The 27,690-nt window shown below is 25.6% G+C and overlaps 8 protein-coding genes across 8 annotated transcripts; 6 read left to right on the top strand and 2 right to left on the bottom strand.

The window, feature by feature from the left end:
• Positions 1 to 30: 30 nt before the first annotated feature.
• On the top strand, positions 31 to 3,381 carry GO595_005200 (GAF domain containing protein; the record flags this gene model as incomplete). The annotated part of the gene is made up of 1 exon (XM_067918417.1): positions 31 to 3,381. One exon carries the CDS (start codon positions 31 to 33, stop codon positions 3,379 to 3,381), a length of 3,351 nt encoding a protein of 1,116 aa, XP_067774750.1.
• A 2,571-nt stretch (positions 3,382 to 5,952) lies between these two features.
• Positions 5,953 to 6,360, top strand: GO595_005199 (uncharacterized protein; the record flags this gene model as incomplete). The annotated part of the gene is made up of 1 exon (XM_067918416.1): positions 5,953 to 6,360. The coding sequence occupies one exon, from the start codon at positions 5,953 to 5,955 to the stop codon at positions 6,358 to 6,360; it is 408 nt and encodes a 135-aa protein (XP_067774749.1).
• A 12,331-nt stretch (positions 6,361 to 18,691) lies between these two features.
• On the top strand, positions 18,692 to 19,273 carry GO595_005198 (small GTPase; the record flags this gene model as incomplete). Its single annotated transcript, XM_067918415.1, has 1 exon — positions 18,692 to 19,273. One exon carries the CDS (start codon positions 18,692 to 18,694, stop codon positions 19,271 to 19,273), a length of 582 nt encoding a protein of 193 aa, XP_067774748.1.
• Positions 19,274 to 19,645: 372 nt separating this feature from the next.
• Positions 19,646 to 19,864, top strand: GO595_005197 (Protein transport protein Sec61 subunit gamma; the record flags this gene model as incomplete). The annotated part of the gene is made up of 1 exon (XM_067918414.1): positions 19,646 to 19,864. One exon carries the CDS (start codon positions 19,646 to 19,648, stop codon positions 19,862 to 19,864), a length of 219 nt encoding a protein of 72 aa, XP_067774747.1.
• Positions 19,865 to 20,023: 159 nt separating this feature from the next.
• GO595_005196 (DNA repair protein XRCC3-like) lies at positions 20,024 to 21,043 on the top strand (the record flags this gene model as incomplete). Its single annotated transcript, XM_067918413.1, has 1 exon — positions 20,024 to 21,043. One exon carries the CDS (start codon positions 20,024 to 20,026, stop codon positions 21,041 to 21,043), a length of 1,020 nt encoding a protein of 339 aa, XP_067774746.1.
• A 3,950-nt stretch (positions 21,044 to 24,993) lies between these two features.
• Positions 24,994 to 25,350, top strand: GO595_005195 (uncharacterized protein; the record flags this gene model as incomplete). Its single annotated transcript, XM_067918412.1, has 1 exon — positions 24,994 to 25,350. The coding sequence occupies one exon, from the start codon at positions 24,994 to 24,996 to the stop codon at positions 25,348 to 25,350; it is 357 nt and encodes a 118-aa protein (XP_067774745.1).
• Positions 25,351 to 25,683: 333 nt separating this feature from the next.
• GO595_005194 (transcription initiation factor TFIID subunit 8) lies at positions 25,684 to 26,541 on the bottom strand (the record flags this gene model as incomplete). Its single annotated transcript, XM_067918409.1, has 1 exon — positions 25,684 to 26,541. One exon carries the CDS (start codon positions 26,539 to 26,541, stop codon positions 25,684 to 25,686), a length of 858 nt encoding a protein of 285 aa, XP_067774744.1.
• Positions 26,542 to 26,815: 274 nt separating this feature from the next.
• On the bottom strand, positions 26,816 to 27,586 carry GO595_005193 (TIR domain-containing protein; the record flags this gene model as incomplete). Its single annotated transcript, XM_067918408.1, has 1 exon — positions 26,816 to 27,586. The coding sequence occupies one exon, from the start codon at positions 27,584 to 27,586 to the stop codon at positions 26,816 to 26,818; it is 771 nt and encodes a 256-aa protein (XP_067774743.1).
• Between the last annotated feature and the right edge of the window lie 104 nt (positions 27,587 to 27,690).

Here is a 27,690-nt window from a genome sequence, read left to right as displayed (position 1 = left end):
GAAAGAAGCATAATAAGCCCAACAATCGGAATGAGACCTTTAACAGGGAAAGGGCCATTATCTCCTCTTCCTGTTGAAGAAAATGAAAACATTTTTGATAGAATCAGAAAAATTGATTTGGATAATAAACAAGAAGATTTTATATTCGATCCAAATACTGGTAATTCCGAGATCAATGTTTTATCTCCAACATTTCGTCTATTCAACTCATCAGAAAATCATGTTGGAATTAATCAATATAAAATGACGCCAGAAGAAGTTGTTTCCAAGCTCAACGACGACACTTTTTTAATGAGTCCATTTGTTAATGGCGAAGGTTTTTCTCAAGATGATGTATATAGATATTTCACATCATTTAATTCAAATGATACCTTTGGTGCAGCTCTCACGGAAATTACGGATCAAATGAAGCGCCTTGCCATCATTGATTCACTTTGTTCCACAATGGGTCATTTACAAAATGTTGATATTGATATTTTCGAATTAGAAACAAGTTTATCTACAGCCTTTAATCAACGTAAGATTACAATTTGGCTTAATATTCCAACAGCGCACATCTTATATTCACCCACACAAAAAACTCGTGTTGAACCAAATACCGGAATTGTTGGTAAAACAGCCCAAAATATGAAGCGACGAATTATCTCCAATCCGAAAGAAAGTGATTGGTATAATTCAGAAACCGATTCAGCATTTTTTGAATCATCAGTATGTGTTGTTTGTTTACCTCTTTTAGACCCACTTACACATCAACTTATAGCCATAGTATCAATTTCATCACGAACCATTTGGACTGAGTTTGATAACTTATTATTAGATCATTTAGAAACAAAACTTCCGCCACTTTTAGCAACATTAAAAATTAGTGCATCAAAAATCCGCTCAATCCTTGCGATAGTATATTCCGCAACAGGTAATGAGCTTAAGCAAAGGTCATTAATATCGAATGCTTGTCAATCTTTGAAATCAGCTCTTAATTGTGAAGTCGCACAAATATTTTTCGTCGACTGGCAACATGGAGTTTTAGAGTTTTATGCAGGAGGAAGTGGGAAAAAGCATAGAGTTCCACTTCGACAAGGAGGAATTGCATCATTTGTTGCACAAGAAGGTGAAATCGTTAATATCGCTATAGCTTCTGAACATCCACACTTTAATAAGGTACTTGATGATGAATATCGATCCAGATCTGTTATAGCTGCTCCAATGATAAATGAAAGTTCACCAAATCATGAAATTTTCGGTGTAGCTATATGTAGAGGAAAACGTGGGAGTACAATATTTAATCAACATGACGCTATCCTTTTAGGAAGTTTGTCAGCAGTGACAGCTCGAACTTTCTCTAATTTCCAAAGATATAGAAGTGAAGTATTAAATTTAAAACGTGTTTTAACGGCTCAGGATCATTATATAGAATTACTTACAACCGCAGAATCTTTGTCATCGGTTATAGACAAGGACCAACTTTTTGAAATGATTATGACGAGATCGAGAAGTTTAGTTTCGGCCGATAGGTGCTCGTTGTTTATAACAGATAGAAAAAGAGAATATTTATTATCAAAAGTGGCATATGGAACTTCACGTTCAATTGTATTACCGATTTCACAAGGTATAGCAGGACATGTAGCTACTACAGGACAACTTTTAAATATTCAAGATGCTTATCAAGACTCTAGATTTAATAATGAAGTCGATCAATCAACAGGTTATAGGACTAAATCAATTTTATGTTTGCCAATTATAGGTAGAGCTGAAACTATTATTGGTGTAACTCAAATGATAAACAAACAAGGAAAAGAAGGAGTTTTTACAGCAAACGATATAGACTTAATGAAAGCCTTTAATGTATTTTGTGGGATTGCATTATCAAATGCAAATTTATTTGATGATACAAACACAATGAAAGATAGAGTTGAAGAACTTTTAAATCTAACAATGTCTATGTCACGTGAACAATCATTACCACTTATCATGGAGCATATAGCCGAGAGTGGTATTGCATTAATTAATTCCGAACGTTGTGTAGTTTTTTTAATTGAATCAGATCGAACACGCTTAAGAAGTGCTGGCTTAATTTCACGTGATAAATTATCATCTAATGTTGGAATCTTTAAAGAAGTTGTAAATGAAAAGAAAATCATCAACATTCATGACGTCACGAAAGATATGCGTTGGGATCCATCATTAGATCAACATACTCCGAGTTTTGTTACACATAATCTTTTAGCCGCACCTATAATTGATCCCAAAGAAGGCTCATCGATTGGCGTTGTTATGTTAATCAACAAAATCCCTGGCTATGATGGCGTAGTTTTTTCGGAAGACGATGAGAAAGTAGTGACTGCAATGGCATCATTTGCAGGGTTTGCTATCTCCAAAGCGTTATTACATACCAATGTCCAATCCACTTCCATCTTTGATTTATTTAATAGTAAATCGGAACAAATCATTGCGAGTCAAAAGAAAGTTCAAATCTATGAAGAAGAAGAACTTTTTATGCAGAACCCATCAGTCGATACACGTATTACACGTTCAGATCGAATTTTACAATTAGTGTTATATTGTTTTACATATTTTAACTTATTGGAAAAGCTGAAGATTTCGCAAATAGTTTTTTATCAATTGATTATGTTGTTACAAGCCATTTCAAGTGATTTACCATATCATAACTTTCATCATTCATTCGACACGATCCAATCTGTTTTCTGTTTACTGAAAATGACGAAAGAAGATCGAAACTTAGATGACATCGAATTATTTGCGTTACTTTTAGCTTCGTTAATGCATAACCTTGGCGTCGATGATGAAAATGAAGGATCAATATCATTATCGCAATTACCATTAAACATATTATTCAAGAATCAATCAGCAAAAGAAACGGCGTATGCGAAATATACAATACAAATATTAACTAATAAGAAAATGTGTTTCATCGAAAACTTTAATCAAGCAGAGAAACAAAAGTTTTGGAACGTGTTCATCCAATTGATATTAAGCGCAGGTATATATAAACAAGATGACTTCGTACAATTGTGGAAAAGCGGTGACCATAGTAATATGAACTTAATGCGATTATTCATTAAAATCGCAAACTTATCAAACGTCGCAAGGCCTTATAACATAGCAATGAAAAACGCAATGCTGTTACGAAAGGAAATGAAACAACTGATGCAAGAAGAGAAAATTAAATACGGAATAATGCCAACAAAAAACATGCAGAACAATTTGGACGAGAAAATAGAAGTCTCCGAGTTGAGGTTCGCAGAGAAATACGTAATGCCACTGATCGAAATAGCGGCGTCGAAATGGAAGGCAACAGACGTGTTGAGACAGCAGCTGCTCGATAATATGCGAAGATGGAAAGAAGCAACAAGACAAAACTGATAATATATTTAATAAATTGGATGTAATGGAATTCTGTGTTCATCACGACAATAGCTATTAGTTGCGAAAAACGTAAACATAAATTGAAAGATTAAACATAAATTCGTATATAACATTTTCACAATGTAATGGAATTCTGTATTCATCACAACAATAACTATTAGTTGCGACAAACATAAACATAAATTTAAAAATTAAACATAAATTCATCTATACCATTTTCACATCATGTTGGCCATTTTCCGTTTTATATAGTAAATCTTTATATTCAAGATTTTAAAAAAAATGATCGTTTTTGAGTATAATATGCATCTTTTCAAAATTGTGTTGTAAAAAGTCGTGTTTATTATGATTGATTACTCTTTTTCATTATTTATATTACTTTATATTCATTTTATATTAAAAATTAGAATGTGTTAACTCAAGAATATCGATATTTTCACAAATACAACACAACTCTGAGTAATTACTTGTCGAACCTCTTAAGATGCACCATTCACTTTAGCTAAGTTAATAATGCAATTGAAAATATGTTTCATGGATCAAATTTTCCCCACAATATGATAAGTCTTGTAAGTGGACTTTTTTATTAATTTTTTTTAGCGATGGAAAAAAAAAAAAAAAAAAAAAAAACATGTAACAAGTAAATTCATATTTAATAATTAAAGTTTTATTTCTTTTTTTCTTTAGCAATTGATAATTTCATTAAATCAACGCTCTCTGATGGTTCTGGTAGCTCTTCAATTAAATTTTGAAGTTCTGGAACTATTGTGAAATTATATACACTTTTCTGAAATTTTTGTATTATTTTTAGTAAAGCATAACTAGCAATACATTTTTTGAAGTTAATTAACCCATCAATTTTACTTGGATATGTTTCTTGAATATAAACAAGATCTTTTTGGAAACACCCAATAAAAGGAACACACGGTTCAACAGCATTTGAAATAATTTCTCTATATTTACTATAATCATTCGAAAGATCACATTTTTCTAACATCCTTTCAAAATTTGCTTTTCTTTCATTTTTATTATTTGTTATTATTTTAACTGTCTTTGTAAGACGTGTAACAGATTTATGTTGAAGACCACAAATAATTGAAAACATTCCATGAAAATTTTGTAATTTTTCAAACTCTGTACAAACATCAATCCAAAATTTAAACATTTTCGATCGATCTTTTGGTGTTTCACCACAAATTATAGATAAAGAAACATAACCAGAAAAAGAATTAAAATATTTAATTAATTCTTGAATATGTTGAATACATTTATTACTCCAAATTCCTTCTAATAATTCATAAGGTTCAATCTGTTGAAAAATTTTAAGATGAATTAAAGTAAATTGTCTTGCAACTTCTTCAGGAGCAAAACAATTAAATGAATCCCTTTTATCTTTTGGAATATTTGGAAGGATGGGAGGAATTAATTGTTGTGATTTTTCCCGAATTCGAATGGTTCCGTTTTTTAATTTATCAACTTCTTTTTTTAAAATTAAATATTGACTCGATTGTTGTGTTTGAGCTATATTCGGTTCCTCTAAAACAAGAAGAAATTTTTGAAGTACCTCCATCATTGATAAAGTAAATTGACTTGACGCCATTTTAATCCATGAACATAATATACGAACAATTCTATTTCTTATTTGCTCTAAAAGTTCTTCACTTGAAATACTTTCAGTATTTGCAAAATATCTTGTAATAACCATTGCAAGAAGTAAAGGAGGATTTGAAAAACATGTAAATGAAAATAAAAATTGCTTTTGAAAAATGACTTTTGATTCTGGATTAGTAAGATATAAAACTAGTTGAGAGTATGAAGCACATTCGACTTCTTCATTCTCATTCATTTTAAACTCTTTTGGATCTTTATATAAATTTTTGTTAATATTATTTGCTAAATTAATTTCTTCTTCATTTAACGAAAGATTTATATAGAATGTCTTTAATAAGCTTAAATTATTTACTGTATATTCCTCTGGATTTTCTTTAGGCATCGGCTTTAGATTCATATTTAGCAACTTACATGATTTTTTTGAATTTGTTCTTGAAATTCTTGTTCTTAAATTTTTATCTTTTAATGTCACTTTATTTGATCTAACTGTGAATGATTCTCCACGATTTAATGGAAGTTGAATCGAAATTCTATGATCATCTTCATTCATTTTTTATTGAACTTAATTTGGTTTTATACATTTTGGTCAACATAAAAAAAGGAATATTATGTAAATATCAAATTAACGAATGATACATTTAGTAAAATCAACAAATAAATATAATCATCAACCAAAGTTTAAATTATGAAATAATCTTTTTCTAGAAAATTCTAGAATGAGTTTAAGATTTCGGAAGAAAATATTTTAACCCATAATAATACAATTATATATAAAATAAAAATAGTCTCGCGATTAATTGCTTTACTTTATATATTGAATTTCAAGACAATTTGTGAAATCAACAAGAAAAGCGGATGATATCGTGCACGAGTTTGTTCAAATTCCTTGAATTTTTCGGCACTTTTGCGAAAAAACGTATTTTTCAGAAAAAATAATAACGAATTTATTATTTATTAATGGGGTTCCAATTTTCTATCCAAACAGTAATATCCATATTAGCCTTTTGCATTGAGGTTATTGCAGGTGCAGCATACTTTTGCGTCTTTGAAACTGGCGGTACAGTCAAAGCAGGATGGAAACCAAAATCAAATAGAAACGTACTTTACTATGTCTCATATTCTTATCTTTGTTTTGGATTAATTAACTTAGTATTTGCAATCGCAGAACTTGGTCTTATCTTTGTTCCAAAATACTTTAGTTTTGTCGATTCACCAATTCTCCGAGGTGTATACTATGCACTTAATGGTATTGCAACTTTAGGTGTTGCAGCTGATCTTGGAATTGCTGCAGGATCAATGCAAATGATCATTGGTGTTGTTATGATCATTGTTGCAATCGTTACTGGTGGCTGCAAAAAGAAGTAAACAATAATATTATTACTTTGTTTATAGAAATGCATTTTCTTATTTCTATAAATTATACTTGAGTAAAATGATATCAATGTTACCTTTCATTTGTAACACTGAAATTTTGCGTTTTGTTATCTTTAATATTATATTTTTATGTTTATCGATATTCAAAGATTTTATTTTCCACAAAAGAAATGACTCCAAAAAAGATTAATTTGGGTTTAGGGACACCCCATTAAAAATCCGTTATATAAGAAGAACGTTTGGAAAAAAATTGATTTTGGGTTTATTTCTTGTATGAAAAACAATGAAAATGATGATATTAGTATTCCAAAGCACTTAAAAACAACTATTAGAAGGCCTATAAAAACATCTATTAAAGAATCATATAAATCAGGAAAACTATTTAATACAACAAAAATTGATTCTATTTGCAATGAATATGAACTAGGAAACCCTTCGAATAAGAAACCAGATGATCTCCTTAAAACACAAAATCCCAGTCTTTTAGCGATACGAAATAAGACAAAAATAATAACGCAGCCAATTTCAAATAAAACCAATCGTCAGCCTACTCCTATAACACGCCATCATAAATCCCAATTAATACCACATCCTATTGGGGTTTCTAAAATGCAACAAATTCAAGAAAAAGATGATTTATCCACCATATCATTTTCAGAAGATCCTATTGCATATTATTCCAAACGAAAAGATGGATCTGGTCATCCATTTATATATTTAAATTATTCCATGGATCAATCAGATCCCCATTTTTCACCATATGAACTTAAGAAAGTCACATATCAAGAGATAAATCCAGAATATTTCACTATGTCAGCCAATGGTATTACACGTATACAACCAGATGGCAATACCGAACAAATTTCACTTGAAACATGGGTAAAAGAATCATCAATTTTTGAATCCATTCGAAAACTCCGAACATTTTCACTTTATTATTATTGGAAACCATTTCGTTTATTAAGGAATTATGTTATGCAACGACGATATCAACAAATACGTGAAAAGATTTATATCAATCCATATTTTAATAATTCCAATTTTTTTTCATATTTATCGAAAATTCCATTAAAATTAGAACAAGTACAAATGATTAAAGAATATTTAGTGTTTTATATTCCACAAAAGAAGTATTCCATTGAAGAATTTCGTAACACAATAAACATTAATGAAAAACTTTTAAGAGAAAAATATGGAAAATTCATTGATGAAATTGTAAATTTAATTTTGAAATTTATAAATGAAATTAAAGATCCAAAACGATTAATAGTAAATGATAATGAATTCCATGAAATAAAAAGAAAGAATCCAAACATTGAACAATTAATTATTCTTGAACAAAAAATCGAAAAAGAAAAAGAAAGAAGAATTCAAATGGTTGATAATGAATTAAAATCTATTGGACATTATATTCGATTAATTGATTATATCTTACAAGAAGAATTAATAAAAGTTTGTACAAGTTGTTTAAAAATCGCTTCAAATAATATAATTCAAGATCAATCATCAATATTTAAAATAGAAGTTTGGTTTGATGAAAATGGGAATCCAAAATATACTCCAAATCTTGAGACTTTAATTGATGATGTTAAAACTACATTAAAAAAGACATTTTTAATCATATCAGAATTACCAAAACTAATAACGAATAATAAAACTCAAGAATTTATAATTGAAGAAATTGATGATAATTATAATGAAAATTTATATAATTTCTTAATAAAAAATAAAACAAAAATTAATAAATATGAAAAAATTATTATCGATTCAATAACTAATTCTTATCATCAAGCAGAACAATTTTGTAAATCATTATCTAAATATTATAAAATTTATAAACTTGAAAAAGATTGGAATTCAAATATATATCTAAAAAAACGTGAAGGAAATAATAAAAAAGTTTATAACTTATCCGATATGATAAATGATAAGGGTATAGTTAACCAAATAATATTTTGTCCAAGTGAACAATTAAATGTTGATTTCCAAATGGTTAAAAATGATATTCAACGATTTAAGAAATATGAAAAGAAACTTGAAACACTTCATTCATGTTTTATTTATGATTCATTATTTATCGATATTAAAGAATTACGAAATCATTTAATACCAATACCTAAAAACACTATACAAAAACTAAAAGATTTATTAATTAATTTAACAAAAGATAAATCAAATACTTTAACAGAAATATTTGATTATTGTAATAAAAAAATTAAAATGATCCCAATAACACTTGATGATTATGCAGCGTTTTGTAATTTTTTAAATGGTATTGATGAAATTACAATATATTTATCACAAGAAATTACTTTAATTGATGAACTTAATCATTTCTTTAATGAAAATAATATACAAATCTCGAAATCTGTTTCAGATTCACAAAATTTCCTTCATGATAAATTTAAAATATTTAAAGAATCTATAAATGATGCGAAAAATATTAAATTTGTTTATTCTGATACATTTATATTAACACTTCAAAAACGATTGTTAAAAAGTGAACAAAAGTTACAAAAATATTCAAATATTATTTCGGAATATCCAACAACAATTAATTCATCGAAAACAGATATAATTATACCACAAATTATATCAATTAAAAAGAAAATCGAAGATCTTAAACCAGAAGTTTTAACATTACAATCATATCAAGAAATTTTAGGGATAAAATTATTTGATATTTCTTCATATTATAACTTACAAAATCTTATTAACTTAAATCAAATATTATATCAATCAGTCAAAGATTATAAAGAATTAAAAGATCAAATAGAAAATATACCATTTTCCAATATATCAATGAATAACTTCTCGAAAATTGTAATTGATTTGCATAATCAATTAGAGAAAATTCAATTAAATGATAATAAACTTTATCAAGAATTAATAAATGAAACTAATAAAATATATTTAAGTTTAAATGAATTAGAAAATCTTTCAAATAGTAAAATGAATTTAAAATATTGGAATATTTTATTCGATAAATGTAATCAAACAAATCATTATAATCCTCAAATTACAATTTCTGATTTAATTAAATTCGGTATTTTAAATCAAAAAGAAACAATTAAAATTATTACTAATGATTGTATTAATGAATCGAAATTATTAAATGATTTCGAATATATAAAAATTAAATGGAATTCAACACAATTACCTATAATTGATTCACAAAATAAATCCGATGAAACTTTAATTTTAGACAATTTAGAGCCTTTATTTAATGATATTTCTGATACACAATTAACTCTTAAACGAATTTTATCAAGTCCTTATTCAAAAGAAATCGAATCCGAAATTTTAAATATATCTTCTTCATTAGAATATTATGCAAAAGTTTTAGAAGCTTGGAAAACATTTCAATCAAATTGGTTAATATTATCATCATTTTTCTCACAAGAAAAAGTAAAAATAATTCTCGAGTCACAAACTAAAGAAATCCTTTTAATTAAAAGATATTGGATTTCATTAATAAAACATACAAATGAAAATAAAACTTTAAAACATGTTTGTTCATATCCTTCATTACTTGAAGTATTACAAGAAAATAATAAAATTGTCGAGAAGATATTAAACTCATCAATGAAAATTTTGGATGAAAAACGAAATTCTTTTCCACGATTTTTTTATTTAAGTAATGAAGAATTAATTAATATGTTTTCGACTTCTGATTTTTCCATTTTAGTTGAACATTTAAGAAAAATTTTCATGTATATAAAAAATTTCGATTATCAATCTCCTTATGTTTTATTATATCTATCGAATACACAAGATTTCCAAAGATATAAAATTTATGGAATGATTGGTAATTCAACAGATTCATTAACATTCCCTGATCCTATACATTGTAGAGGACCAATTGAGAAATGGACGAATTTAATAATCGAAACAATGCAATCATCTTTAAGATATGAAATTTTTACTTCAATAAATTCATATGAAAAAGATTCATTAAATGATTGGGTTTTAAAAACGCCAATTTATATTATAATGTTAACATTACAAATTGTTTTTACTAATGATGTAGAAGAATGTTTTAATAATCATGAGAATCCTCATTCTTTTGATAATTATGAAAAAAAATTATTAAAAAATATCGAAAACATAATAAATTTAACAGATTCACAATTAAGTTCTATTGAGTTACAAAAGTTATCAATTATTATAATCATATTTCAAAACCAAATCAAAATAATAAAATCATTAAATGAGAAAAAATCACTTTTAAAATGGAAAGAATGTTTAAAGTTACGATTTAATAAACAAACAAAACAATTATTCATTGATATTAATGAAAATGTTATTGAACATGGTTATGAATATTGGGGCAAAAGTATATTATATATTCAAACAACAGATAAATTTATTAATAATATAAGTAAATCGATTATTGATAAAGATATTTGTTATTTAATCGGTGATTCAAATTCAGGTAAAAAACATTTGATTACTTATTTAGCTTCAATATTCGGAAGATTTATATTTTCTATTCCTTCATTTAATGATAATAATATTATTAATTTAAAAAGATTAATACTTGGAACAATTCAAACAGGAAATTGGTTAATATTTCATAATATTCATCAATATGATAAAAAGACTTTAAGTTATTTACATAATATATTACGTGAATATCAACATGTGAAAAGTTTAAATATAAAAGAATGGAATTATGAAAATCAAAAATGTAAATTTGATCAAAATTCGAATATTTTTATAACTTCGAATAAAACTTTTTTAAATAACGAAAAAATTCCAAGTTATTTACATACATATTTAAAGCCGATAGCAATTAACATACCGAATTTAAAGACATTTATAGAAATCAAATTAAATTCTCTTGGATTTAAATCGAATAAACAAATATCAAATAAATTAAATAATTTCATAAAAAGCTTATTAAAAATATTTCAAAATTTACAAATTAAATCAAAGTTTATATCAATGTTAAATATAATTGATGAAGCGCATGAAATTTTACGAATATCTTTAAGAGATAATTGTTTATCATTTTTAAATAATAATAATAAATTAAAAGAAGAATTTGTTATTGCAAGATCGTGTTATTATTATTATAAAGATTTAATTTCCGAGTTAGAAATTGAATTATTTTTTAAAGTTTTATATATAAACTTCCAAATCTTTGATGATTATGAACAATTTAAATCATTTATAGTTAAAAAAGATTTATTTGATAATTTAAATCAAGAAAAAATTATTTCTGAAATAATTTTAATGAATTATAATAAAAAATATAATAAAAATTTATTAAATTATTTAATTGATAAAGTGATTCAACTTCATCATTTAATACAAAAATATAATTGTATTATAATTTATGGACCAATTAATAGTGGTAAATCATTAATTGTTGAAATGTATTTAAATGTTATACAAAATATTTTAAATAATAACGAATATAAAAATCAATTTCCGGAATTATTACCAATTAAAATTCAAGATTTTTATTATTTAACTGAGAAATGGAAACGAATTTTTGGCGAATTAAAGAAAAATTCAAATGATTATGTTTGGTTATCAGGTCAATTTCATTCATATTTAAATAATTTATTATATAATAATTCTTTAAATCATAATATCTTACGTTTCCAAGGCAAGTTAACTAAAAAATTCATAAATTTCATCTCTCAAATGATTAATTCTGATGATTCTTTGATTTTTAGAACGAATTTAATGGATACGATTTTTTGTAATAAGAATTTTCATTTAATTTTCGAAACGACGTCAATTGAAAATTTTACTCCGTCTTGTTTTCATCGATTTGGAATTTTAGCAATGAATAATTTACAAATCGATCGAACACAATTAATGTTTAGTATTAAATATCCTGAGAATATATTTGAGCGAGTCATCAATGAAATGAATATTAATGATCAAAAACTAATAAAAATTTTATCTAAATTATTTGAGAAAATTTATTTAGAAATTGTTGATTTTATATTTCATATACCGAATTTTTTATGTTATTTTGAATCAAACATAAAAATTGGTAATGGAGAATATATATTAGCCGATCATTTACCATATTTATCATTAAAATATACATTATATTACATACAAGAAGAAAATGTTATTGATGATATTTATGATAAGAAACAATTAAAAATAATTTTATTATTATCATTTTTCATAAATTATTCCGGTGTTATATATTCCAAAAGTACACATGTATCAACATTTGAATCATGGATGTGTAAATCTTTTTTGATTGAAATACCTTCTGATTGGACAATGTTCTCAGTGCCTGATCATTATTGGGATATATTTCCAAGGCCTTCATTATCATCATTACGATTTTATAAAGGGAAATTAATTCCTTATGAATCAAATCAATTAAATGAAAAGCCAATAATAACTGGAAGTTTACCAAATGATATAACTATTTGTACTGCACAATTTTTACCAATTTTATTCCAAACAAAAATATTAATAAAAAATAATCAAAATTTTATAATTCATGGACCACGAAATAGTGGAAAAACTTCATTATTAAAATATATATTACAAAATGTTAATGATATAATACCAATAATAATTCCAGTAAATCAAAATTCTACTGGAAAATCTCTTCAATCATTTATATCATTACATACAAAAATTATTACAAATAAATTTGTGATTTCTTTAGAAGAAGAAAAAACGTTTTGTTTAATCTTCGATAATGTGCCTGTGAATAATATTCATGCAATTGAATTCATCAGAATGTTAATTGCAACAAAGAAATTAATTACATTTTCTAGAAAAGATTCAAAATTTATATCTTTTTCAAATATTCATAAATTTTTTGTTATTGTAATAACAGAAACAATTAAAAACTTTCCAACAAATTTTTTAAAACATTTTAATATAATACAATTAAGTTCACCAAATAAAAAAATAAAAAATTATATTATTAAAAATATTGCGTTACATTTTAATATATCAAATTTATTAATTAATTCAATATGTTCTTTCATTGATAAATTTTCGAATGATAATTTTTATAATTTTCATATTCTTGATGTTCTTTCGATATTAGAAAATAAAAATTGTGTTAATGAAGAAGATATAACAAATTCTTTTTATATGTTTTTATATGAAATCAAATTTTTATGTTATAATAATATGAAAAACAAAACATTTAAAGAAGAAGTTGAAACATTTTTGAAATTATTATTTAAAGATCATAAATTAACTAAAAGTAATGAATTTATATATCCAATGATTGAAATCAAAACAGATTTTACATGTAATGCAATTCTTCAAAAAGAAAAATTTGAAAATGTTCAACAAAATCTTCAAGAAGAACTTCAAAACATTAATAAAACTAAAAGTCAAACGAAAATAATATTAAATTTAACTAAACCTATAATTGAAGAATGTTTTTTAATATTAAGAGCTTTAACATATCCATTTGGTAATATAATTTTAGAAGGTCAAACTTCAATCGGAAAATATACATTAACAAATTTCATTTCTTTATTAAAAAATTATCGATTTATATTAATAAATCCTAAAAATCAATTAAAAAATATTCCGAAGAAAAATTATTATCGAAAATTTTTATCTTCTGCTTTATTAGATTGTATATATATGTATAAGCCTACTGTGATATTTTTTAGATATTCAAAAGAGACTAAAAAAGATTTTATTTATTTAGAAAGTTTATTTAATAATTATAACTTCAATAAATTCTTTAATAAAGAAGAATTAAATGATTTATATAATAAAATTTCGAAAATTAAAAATATTGATTTCGATAATAAACTTTTGATTTATAATGAGATTTGTTTAATATTAAAATATTATCTTCATTTTGTTATTTCTATTGATGATGATAACACTTTTGATTATAATTTATTGCCTTCGTATTATCGATTTAAGTTATTAAATGATTCAATTGATTTTTATGAAAATTCTTCAAATGATATTATACATTTTAAACAATATGAATTAATACAAAATTTAATTCCAAATAATTTATATGAATTAATTTCTAAAATTCATCAAATTATTATACAAAGATTCCCTATTATTAAAACAAATCATTTTTATGATTTCGTTCATTATTTTATGAATTTTATAATTAAAAATTCCGAAAAATTGAAAAACGATCAAATCAAATTCAAAAATTCGTTACTTTTTATTGATAAAATTAAAACTGAAATTAATGAAATTAATGAAAAGATTTCATCAATTAAAACAATATTACAAACTTTTAATCAAGATGATAAATTATTAAAACAAAATTTCCTTGAACAAAAAGAAGAAATCACAACAAAAATATCGAAAATTGAAGATGAAGAACGACAAAAAACAGTTGAAACCAAAAAACTTGGCGATGATATTAATCAATTACAACAAGAACTTATTAATTATAAGACTAATATTAATCATTATTATAAAATCATTGAAGATAATAAAGATAAAATTCTATTTGACTTAAAAGAATATTCTAATGAATCAACAATTAAAACAATTATGAATATGTATTCCATTTTTATATTTCATAATTCACGATATGAAATATTTGGTAAACGACTTTTAAAAGATCCGAATTTCATTAATTTAATTTCTAAAATTGATTTAGAATCATTTGATTCCGAATTTATAACTAAAGCAAAACCAATTTTTAATCATTCACAAAATTTAACATTTGAAAATTCTTCAATTGAAATATTATTTAATTGGATTGATAATGCTTATCGATATATATCTCTTAATGAGAAAATTAAAGAGAAAACTAAAGATTATGAAGATAAAATGGTAAATCTTCAAGATTTCTTAAATGATTCATTAAATGAAAAAACACTTTTAACAAATCATTCGAATGATCTTGATAAAGAATATGAATTATTCCAAAATTCTATTAAAAAACGTAATGAATTAGAACAAGAAAAAACGATTTTCGAATCACGAAAACGTAAATTTGATATAATATTTAAAGGTTTAGATTCATTATATCTAAAATGGAAATTTGATTTAGAAGAAATAGAACGAAATATTAATAATATAATTGGAAATTCTTTAATTGTTTCGATTTTTTTAGCTTATTTTGGAATAATGTCGAAAAATGAACAAAATGAAATATTCGAATTAATATTTCAAGAGTTTAATAAATATAAAATTAATATAAATGTTAATGATCCATTACATTTCATCTCAACTGAGTTAAAATTAAATAATGAGTTAATCGATTCGAATTATTATATAAATGATTCAATTAAATTAATATATAAATTAATTACTAATGTAAAAAGAACTCCATTAATTATTGATCCTGATGGAATTATATTTTCATTAATAAAAAATGCAGAAAAAGATTTAATTGTAACTTCGATTTTATCAAATGATTTAAATAAAATAATTTTCGAATGTACAAAATATGGAAAAACTTTAATACTTTTCGATGTTGATAAATTAACTTATGAAGTAGAATTAATATTACAAATTAATGAATCGAAAAAAGTTAGTAATTTAATTTCGATGAAAAAAGTTTATTTATTTACAAATGTTTTTGACATAAATAAAATTCCAATAAATTTATCTTCAAGAACAATTATAATAAATTCAACTTATTTTACTTTAAGTTCGATTAAAAAACAAATACAAAAATGTTTTTTCGATTATTTCGAACCTGAATTAATTCCACGTTATATATCTTCATTAAAAAATGAAATTGTTCATATTAATCAAATTAATTTATATGAAAATGAAACATTAAATATCATTTCGAACATTATTAAAGAATATGAAAATAATCAAAATTTTGATTTTATTAATTCTTCTAATGATAAAATAATTGATCAATTATTACAATCGAAAGAATCATATTTTGCTACTAATAATATATCATCGAATTTATCCATAATTAAATCTGAAATCAAAATGAATAAAAATATATTTAAGAATGAAATCCAACTTTGTATAAGTTTTTGGGAATCTTTAACACGTTTTATGTATAAAATTAATTCAAATGATATATATTCATTAAATTTATTTTTGAAATCAATTAAAAATTCAATTAATTCAAGTGGTTTTCATCAAAATATATTAAATGAAGGTCAACATGTAATATTAAATTCATTATTAATACAAAACATTACAAAATCATTTTTATCTATGATAACTTTTAAAGAATCATTTTGTTTCTTATTTATTACTGGTTTTCTATTAAAAATATCACAAAATAAAATTAAAAGAAATGAATTCGATTTAATATTAAAACATATAAATGAAGAATATAATAATAAAATTGATTTTCATGGAATCGATTTTAATTCAAACGATTATTTAAATCAATTAAAATTTACAAATGTTTTAAATGTTTTTAATTTTATTTATAATTTTGTGATTGAAACTTTTGGTAATGAATTCATTAAAAATTTGTCTTATTTTAAAATCGAATCTTTTAATATAACAAATTCTAAAACGCCAATTTTAATAAAAATTAAAGGTAAACGTGATCCAACAAATTTACTTGATCATTACATAAATATGCGAAATAAATGGGATTCAACAATATCATTTTCTTTAATAAATGATTATGAACATATTTCATCAATCGAAAACGTTATAAAAGAATCAATAAAAAATGATAAAATAATAATTTTTCATTATACGAAATCAAATATAAAAATTTCTTCTTTAATATATAATATATTTAATGAATATCAAAATGATTCAACAACAACTTCGAAATTAATTTTATTATGTAATACTACAAAAGGTTTATCAAAAGAATTCTTATTAAAATGTGAACAATTTAATTATGAAGATTTCCCATCAATAAAAACACAACTTTTAGAGTTTTATCAACATCATTATTCTTATATCCAATCATCAAGTAATCCAAAATTAATGAAAAAGTTAACATTTTGTATATCATTAATATATTCTTTATTAAATTATCGTAACTTCATTAAACCGATTGGATTTTATGACTTAATAAATATCGATGAAATTCAACTAAAGAATTTAATGTTAAAAATTAAAGATTTATTCGATTCAATCAATTCAAATGATGTCCAAATTCGTAATATTTCCGATTTTATATATGAAAAATATTTCGGTTGTTCAAATATTAATCATTATGACTTAAAAAAAATAAAATTATATATAAATTCATTTGTTAATAATGGAATTTCAGAAGATGAATTTTCATTAGTAAATAATTCTTCAGATGAATTTGATATTTGGAAACTATCGAATGATTTCCAATTAAATAATTTGGATAGAATTCCATTGTTCCCAAAATGTGATATTTTACAAATGAATAAATATATTTCTATACCTTTTTTATATTGGAATTTATCACGTTGGATATCACAACCATTTAAATTGTTATATAAAGTTAATAATGATATAAATATAATAAAAGTAAATCAAAAAATCCAAAATATTCTAAAAAATAAACTTCCGAACATTCTTGTTATTACAAAAGATAAATTTATAACGCCAATACAATTATTCTTTTATGATGAAATTATATTATTAAATAACATAATAACATTTATACGTAAACAATTAATTAATTTACTTAACTCTAAAGAAGATGAACGAATTTTCAAAAATATTTTAAAGAATTCAATTCCTTTCGAATGGTGTAATATCATTAAATATTTCGGAACTAAAAAATTATCGGAATTCTTAAAATATCTAAAAGAAAAAGAAGATTTATTAATGAATTGGGATCGAAATAAATTAATTCCTTCTTCAATTAATATTAAATTGATTTCAAGTTTGGAAAGTTTATTAATTTCTTACTTAAATGAAATTGCAATTCAACGGAAATTATTAATTGAGAATTTGAATTATAAATTCTTTTTCGATGGTGATAAAAATGATATTAAAGGAGGAATAGTTTTAGATGGTTTATATATTGTTGGCGCAAATTGGGATTTAAATGCTAACAAAATAATTCAACCAAATGCTAAAACTTTACCTATTTCAAAGTTACCTAAATGTAAATTCGTTATAATGGAGAAAGTTACTAAAGAATTAAATACTTTTAATTGTCCTATTTATAGAACTTTAATATTAAATGATGTAAAATATGAAAATATTAAAGATACAAACTTACAATGGCATATTCCTTTAAAGGCTGATGTGAATGAACAACAGTTAATCGCAAACGGTGTTGAAATTGTTTGTCAAGTTCCTGATTATTTCTAAAAAAATGTTTTTAGTTAATTTTTTGTCTGCGGTTTTTCAAACAAAAAGTGAGTTTAATGAACGCGTTCATTCAATTTGATTTCATTTCACAAAAGTGTAAATACAAAAGTACGTTGTAAATCTCATAAAAAGTGGAATTGGTTCAATGTCGAATGAAGGAAATGTTACAGTAAAAATAGCTCTTATTGGTAGTACAATGGTTGGTAAAACATCCCTTATGGTGAAATATTGCAAAGGAACATTTAGTGAAGATTACATTGCAACACTTGGTGTTCAATTCCTTGAAAAAACAATTAACGTTAAAAATACACCAGTAAACTTAGTTATATGGGATATAGGAGGACAAAAAAATTTCATGGATATGCTCAATATTTGTTGTGAAGGAGCTCACGCAATGATTTTTATGTTTGATTTATCAAATGTTAAATCATTAACAGCCCTTCGTGATTGGTACAAAGCTGCTTATCAATGTAACCAAACTGCTCGCGTTTTTTTGGTAGGTAATAAATTTGATAAATACTTTGAATTGCCTGAACAAGAAAGAATTGCCATTACAAACAAAGCAAAGAAGTTTGCAAGTGCCATTGGAGCTCCTCTTGTTTACTGTTCAAACACACATTCCATCAACGTCAAAAAATTATTCCAAATCGTTGTTGGTTCCGTTTTTGGACTTAACCTTAAAGTTGAGAAGGTTGATGATCCAAGTAAACCCGTTGTCATTTTTTAAAATTATTGACTTTGGATTTATTAATATTTTTTTTTTATAAGATTAAAACGAACGATTTGTGTATGCTATAATCTTAGCAATCATTGAGTAAGTTATAATTATTTTTATAATCAAACAAAACGAAAAATTATGAAATTAGAATTAAAACTCAATATTATGTTTAACATTAATGTTCTCACACATCATCAAATCCTATTATCATGTCCAAATATGATAAATAATGCTGTTTTGGAAGACTTAAAAATAACCTGTTTGCCAAAAAAACCATACGAACCATGGAACTTTTTCATAACAACCGTGGCGGGGTGTCATTTACCACAAATTGAGAAGACATGTAACCAAACAAAGATTGTCAAAACTCATAAAATATAAATGGAAGCATTCGACCTTGTTTATGCACCAGCAAAGAAGTTCACACAAGATTGCAAACGCGTTCTCAAAAGGTGTACACTTCCTAGCATGAAGACAATCAAAAAGACAGCAATTGCAACAGGAGTTGGTTTTGCAGTATTGGGTACGATCGGCTTTGTTTTCAAGCTTGTTTCTATCCCAATCAACAACGTTATCCTCGGTGGGATGCTTCATAACTAAATAATAATCCTTTTCACTAATTTCCATTTTTCAGAATTAATTATTACTCCGTTTTTTCCTAAATTGTTTAATATAATGCACTCTTTAAACAGTGGATTCTTCATCTTTCTATTGTGTGAATTCATTTTTCTTTCTGTAAAGTGAAGTTCACTTTAATCAATGGAAGAAAATGACGAATCAATTATATCAATTATAGACCGTAAGTTAAACATAGGGACATATAAAAAGAATCTTATGGATAAAGGGATGTTAAATGCATCCCGTCTTTTTTCAACTCCAATCTTTTCAATTTCATACCAAACCTCAGTTCCACTTGATATTTGCCAGCAAATATTAGACACAGTAGCACAAACTATTCTTCCAGATATTGTAGATTTTACATATACACCACCTCGTGGAAAGTTTAATGATCCAATTCTCGATAATTCAATTTTTATTCCTGATTCAGGCATTGTAGAGTTTTGTGGTCTTGCAGGTTCCGGTAAATCAAATCTTTTATTTCAACTTGCCATCAATCAACGAATTTTTGACATTTCTCGGAATGTCATTTTTGTTGCCACCGAAGGTAAAGTTCCCACTCAACGCCTCTTTCAGATTGCCGAATTTACCCAATCTCCATACAGTCAAGATGAAATCTTGAATGGCATAATAATTACCGAAGCTAATTGTGTTGAGGAACTTCTTGACATTGTCCAAAGTTCCATTCCAGAGCTTTTCCTTTCCACCGAGAATCCATCTCCATCACTGATTATCATCGATAGTATTGCCGCACTTTTTCGCATAGAATATGACATAAACTCAGCGCCGGCCAAGTCCAAAATGCTTTTCGATATCACCACGACACTTAAATGGCTTTGTTCGTCATATAACGCACTTGTCTTAGTATCGAATCAGGCCACCGCAAACATGTCCGCATTCTCCTCGTACTCCAACGATTGGCTTCCAGCACTCGGATTCTCATGGTCGAACTGTATAAATGTGCGGCTGAGAGTGAACAAGACGCAGATGCGACACGAAATTGAACAAACGCAACCAATAACAACGAACCAAATGGGAGCGATGCTGACTGCGGTGACGAGGACTGCGCCTGTGAGAACAATATATGTTGAAATATCGCCATATCATCAGGATACAAGAGCTGAGTTCTATATCGATAACGCAGGAATACACGGAATATAAAGTCTTTTAGTATGGAAGAAGCTTTTTGTTTAAATATAAGAATTTAATTTGTTTTGATTAAAATCAAAATTTGTTTTTGTTGATGCTTTGCGATTTTTTTTACTGTTAGAAGTCGTTTGCATTAGTTCATTGGGTGAATTCTTTATTCGTGAAGTTTCCAATCATTATTTGATTCATATTCTTTTTTGCATTTGAACAAAGTGATAACTCCTCCTTTGAAAAGGTGATATTCTTCTAGAGCTGATTTCAATTTATTTTTGTATATTTATTAAATCAAATTTAATGTTAGTATTTTTTTCTTTATTTATTCTTGAGTACAAGTAATTGCTTTCTTTTAAAGATTGGAATATTGGTGAAGATGCGATCATAAGTGCATTACAAATTAATTTAAATAATTTCCAAACATTATTTTGAAATTTTAATTTATTAAAACAAATATCAAATAAAACAAATAAATATTTTTAGCATTAACATCAATTTCTTCTTGTTTAAGAAGTAATTTAACTATTTCTGTATGACCTTCTCTAGATGCATAAATAAGTGCTGTTTCAAATAGTTTAAATAATTTTCAAATATTATTTTGAAATATCATAAAATTATTAAAATAAATTCGAAATAAAACGAATAAATATCTTTAACACTAATATCAATTCCTTCTTGCTCAAGAAGTAATTTGACTATTTCTGTATGACCATTTTTAGATGCCAAAATAAGTGCTGTATAAAATAATTTAAATAATTTCCAAATATTATTTTGAAATATCATAAAATTATTAAAATAAAATCGAAATAAAACAAATAAATATTTTTAGCATTAACATCAATTCCTTCTTTTTTAAGAAGTAACTTAACTATTTCTATATAACCATTTCTAGATGCATACGTAAGTGCTGTTTCAAATAATTTTAATAATTTCCAAATCTAATTTTGAAATTGGAAATTAATTTAACTCAGATTAAATAAAACAAATAAATATTTTTAGCATTAATATCAATTCCTTCTTGCTCAAGAAGTAATTTAACAATTTCTGTATGACCCTTTATACATGCCCAAATAAGTGCTGTATCAAATAATTTAAATAATTTCCAAATATTATTTTGAAATATAAAATTATTAAAATAAATTCGAAATAAAACGAAAAAATATCTTTAGCATTAACATCAATTCCTTCTTTTACAAGAAGTAATTTGACTATTTCTGTATGACCATTTTTAGATGCCAAAATAAGTGCTGTTTGAAATAATTTAAATAATTTTCAAATATTACTTTAATATTAAATTATTAAAATAATATTTAAATAAAACAAATAAATATCTTTAGCATTAACATGAATTTCTTCTTGTTCAAGAAGTAATTCAACGATTTCTGTATGACCATTTGAAAATGCTTTCATAAGTGCTGTATTAAATATTTTAAATAATTTCCAAATATTATTTTGAAATATAAAATTATTAAAATAAATATAAAACAAAACAAATAAATATCTTTCGCATTAATATCAATTTCTTTATATTCTAGAAAATATTTTACGAGATCAATGTTTACAAAATCCATATAAACTAATATATCTTTGGGGATTTTTGTTATATGTAAATCTTTTATAAGGAAAACATTTTCATATCTAAATATTACCTTAATAATATCATCATCAATTTTCATTTCTTTTACCAAAAATGAAAAAATCTCAAAATTACCACATTTTATACATTTTTGTATCAATTCATTTATATTATTTAATCCATTAAACTTATTTTCATAAAGGTAATGAAAAATTTTATTTCTGTGGAATTCAATAGCTGTAATATAAGATCCTGGAAAAGTTGAATGATTTTGTTCACAAATATGAAATATTTCTGTGTTCCCACCAGCAATTGCATATTTTCCTGCTCTTTTTAAATCAGCGCCATTTAACATTAAAAATTTAAAGCATTTAATCGATCCAAAAAATGCAGCAAAACAAATAAGTGATACATTCCAATGATTAATAAAAGAATATCTTTCATAAATTGTTGGTTCAATAATTTGATTAAAATCAAAATCTTCTTGTGATGCGATTTTTTGAAGATTTTCAATGTCATCATTTCTAATTATTTTTGCAATTTCATTTGGATTTACTCCAGCATGCACAAGTTGTTTATGTGAAGATGTAAGATGTTTACTATCAAAGCAAAGATTTTTATCAATCGTCCAAGAACCATATATCTTCAATAAATGCTGGAATTGAGAATCAGTCATATAGTGTGCAAAATAATGTTTCGATTTCTTTTTGTGATAAAAGTCAAATTGAATTAAATTTTCTTCTAACATTTGAGCAAGAATATAATCAGATTCATATGTATCAAATTTTAAAAGATATTGTTCAAATGTATTAAAAAATGGATATTTTGTTTAACAATTTCTTCTTCAATTTTTGCAATCTCTCTTAAGTAAAGAAAGTAAGTTGAAATTTCATTTCTTTTTGAAACAAAAGCTGAATAAATACATTGACAAATAATAAGATTAAATGAATTCATTAATTCTTTATCAAAGTATTGCATAGTGAATTGTACAATTAAATTGATATTGTTTTGTTCAAGTTGGAAAATAGTTTTTTTTATCTCATGGATAAGGTGAATCTTTAAAAACTTTGTTTCTTCCATTTGCTTACAAAAATTAATGGTTTTCAATAATTTACAAACGATAAAAATATTTTAAGAACAAACCGAATGATTTATCATAAACTTAGTTTATTAATAAACATACATTCATGCTTCGTTTTTAAGCTCGTTAATCAATTCAAGGGACTTCTTATATTCGTCATTCAGCAATTCATAAGCATCATATTGGAAAGCAAGTTCTGACAGATTATTTGAGCTCATTCTTTCCAGTTCGTCTATTCTCATTTTCAATGCTTTATTTTTCGCTTTATATTTCTGCGCTTCAATTGTTCCATTTTTCTTCATTTCCGATATTACTTTTGGAATATCTTTGATGTTTATATTATTTCTATCGTTTTCGTTTTTGATAGTCTTTAGTATTTCCTTTAATATGTCGTTTTCATTGTTTTGTTCTTTGCTTCTTTGATTTGGACTTTGTATTTGCCACGTGATTCGTTCTTTAGTTCGTTGCTTTCGTTGCCGAGTAGGAACATTATGTACTTTGGTATTATGTAAAATTTCATCAATTTGATCGATTTGTTTTGTAAACTTATTTAAGTTTTGGAGAGTTTCTGATTGGCCAATTTGGTTCTTTTTAATAGATTTCCGAAAGTTTTCATTATCATTTCTCATAACTTGGAGTGCATTAGAAACTTGTTGAATAATACTTTGGTGTGTTTGAATTGAAGAATCGAACTCATCTAATTTCTGTTTTTTTGACAAATATTTCGTTTTTAATTGTTCCATGGCAACTTGGACTTTTGATAATATTTGGATACTTTTGTTTAAGTCGTCTTGAAGACTTTGATTTTGCTCTTCTAAAATTTGTACAGTCTCTTTTTCTTTTTTGTAATTTTCAACTTCTTGCATTTTATAGGCATTTACGGCTTGAAGTTCATCTTTGAGTTTGGTATTATTTGTATTAAGAAATATGATTTTCTTTTTATGTTCAATAACAAGTTTTGAAAGTTTTTGATTTTCACTTCTTAACTTAGCATTGATTGATTGATATTCAGCAAGCTCTTTAAGATTATTTTGATATGAAGTCTTAAGTTTTTGATATTTTTGATCGATATCATTTGATCGATAAGAAATAGGTGTTGTGGTAGAATATCTGAAAGACGATGATGACATATTATGAGATACAGAAGAACTTCTTTTAGGAGTTCTTTTGCGATTTATAGGAGTTGACATTAGGGTTTATATGTTAACGTACACTGATGAAATAAACGGTCTTGAATGGACACATGACACTTTTGATTATTTGGACGATGAAAATGGACAACTATAATTTTCGGTTATTTTAGTTTTTAATATGATTAATTCAGACTACCAACCAGAAGATGACCTCAATGTGGTTGATGGAAACTTTACAGTCAACGCTGATGTTAATGATCCAGGAGTGTTCTTTAATCTTAATCTAAATAATAATGTGCGTTCAAACAAATCAATGTTTTCCCAAGATTTTGGAGGATTTTCAAATAATCTCTTTGAAAAAAAAGGATTTGATGATACAACAATTACTACACCAACATATTCAGCACAAACCAATCCGGCCCAAACACAGCAATGCACTGGAAATTGCCATAGTTGTATATGGAGCTTTATGTGTAATAGCGCCCAAAAAAGCTTATCTTCATTAGGCGGTGGCTATATCCCCAGATTAGGATAAATTATTAATAAATGACTAATTATTCTTAAATTCCACACACATCTTATAAACACAATGAAATCACATGTAAGTAATTTTTTTCCTGATTGATAATATTTCCTAAAAAAGAAAATTCTCAAGTTTTCATTTGCAATCCGCTTTTGAATAGTTTACTCAACCCTTGTTTTTAACGATAGCACTTCAATGGTGATGAAGGAATTGCACATAAATTTATACATTTACTTTTGCCATTATTTAAATTACGTAATGAATAACAAGTTCTACTATCATACGTTATAACATTTATTTCACCTCTATATTTTATTACTTGAAAAATAATATACATACATAAACTCATTCGCTTTCATCTTCACTATTGATTCTTTGTTCTGATGAACTTTTAATTACTGCTTTATCGCATTGTCCGCGCACAATCGCTAACACTGTTTTGTTCTCTTTGTCATTTTCTGTGATGCTTTTGATTGGAAGCATTTCAGGATCATTAGTAACATTCTGAAACCTCTCTATAGAATACAGTGATGAATCAAGGAGCTCATTGGGGTTTGCCACCAGTTCATTTGATACAAGTTTGGTAAGTTCGCAATCAATGTTGACTAATGTTTGTTCATTTTCTTGACCTGTAATCAAGCTGTATAACGACCTTTGGAGCGGAGTCTGTTTGTTTTCCATAAAATGACCCATCATTTGATTGTCAATTGGTTGCTTATCTCGATTTTCTGGATTCACCTTAATACTTTGGTCAGGTGGAGGAGGAAAAAATGGTGGTATATATGTGAGTCCTTCTGGCGTTGGACCAAGCACAGGGATTTCAGTATAGTTAGCACGAAAAGGATATTTTGGAATTCGAAAATTACTAAAATGAAAATAAAATTTGGGCATTGTGGAAACTGGATATGGGTCAACTATGTATTCAAAGGGTGGAATTGTATGCATGGAATTTAAATAATTGGCAAGTGATTCAGGAGTTTCACGAAATTTGTTCAAGCCAGAAAATACATCATATCCATTTGTATCTGTTCTCCCGCAGTGAGTGGTTATAACTGCCGAAAATCTTGCATAATTTGATAAACGTTCAATCACAACATCAGCGAAAATTTCTAGAGCTACTTCGGAAATAGATCCAAATCCTTGTGACTGGGCTGATTTCGCTATTACCATTTTGATTACTTGTCTTGTGAATTCGTCTGTCATGATTGAAGGACGTTAATTTTTCGTTCGTTTATTTTCAAAAAATGATTCACGAGCCATAATATTTGAGGAGTTTTTTGTTTCAAATGATTTCATTATTTTATCCAGGACTTCTGAAAACAATTCGCAAATTGTTATCTTTAAACATGTAATAAAAATATTTTTTTTTCAAAAATAAACATAATAGCATCAATAGAACTTCAGATAAAGAATAAATAAAATTATATTTTATAACGATTATGCAAATTTAAAGAGTTTAAGATATATAAATTTTATTTTAAATACATTTCCAACTTCCATTTGGAAATTGCATAAATATAGATTTTAACCCTTTATCATCTATTATGAGCAGTGAGTTTGTTATGTTATTCCATCCACATTTTAATGGTTTTGATTTTTTTGAAAATGGAATTTCGAACATTTGCTCATTTGGATCAAAAACAATAATCGTTGAGTCATCACAAACAGCTGCAATACTTCCATCACCTGATGGTTGGGCCCAAATGATTGGAAGAGCTTTGATTTGCTTCTCCATTATTAATTTTCCATCGAGATTATGTTTCATTAAACTTCCATTAGAAGTAGCGCACAAAATGTCACTTTCCCCAGGAACGAAAGAAACGCAAGACACTTCATCTGCATTGGCATTGATAACTTTTACGATATCAAAATCATTAAATGCTTCTCGAATTTCGATTTTACCGTTTCTAAAACTAATTGCAACCCTGCCACCATCTGGAGAAAATGAAATCGATGTACATTCTTCATCAAACTCTAATTCTTTTTGATATTTCCATTTTCCTTTTGTTAGAACCCATACAATCACAGAATTATAGCTTGAAGATGCCAACCTAATAGTTCCATCAGAGGTGGAAAATTCTAATCCTGAAATTGGGCTCTTATGACCGAATAAGTATGTTGACTTAATAATATTTCCATCACTAAGAAGGTTCATAACAATCGTTCCATCTTCATATCCAGCAGCTAAAAACATAGAGTATCTATCAATTGCTTCTGTTGTAAGTTTGTTTTCGGTTCCTTTTTCCATGTGGAACTTGGTGTGTCACTTTCCTATCGTACGTTAAATAGCGACCACAATCATTCACCAATTTTTTAAAATCACCATTCAGGAAGAAATTTATATTTGTATGG

The sequence above is a fragment of the Histomonas meleagridis genome (assembly GCF_020186115.1).
Source record: "Histomonas meleagridis strain 2922-C6/04-10x chromosome Unknown contig_32, whole genome shotgun sequence".
Taxonomy (NCBI): Eukaryota; Parabasalia; order Tritrichomonadida; family Dientamoebidae; genus Histomonas; species Histomonas meleagridis.
The sequence above is the reverse complement of the archived record's forward strand: the minus strand, read 5'-3'. Positions and strand labels throughout refer to the sequence as shown.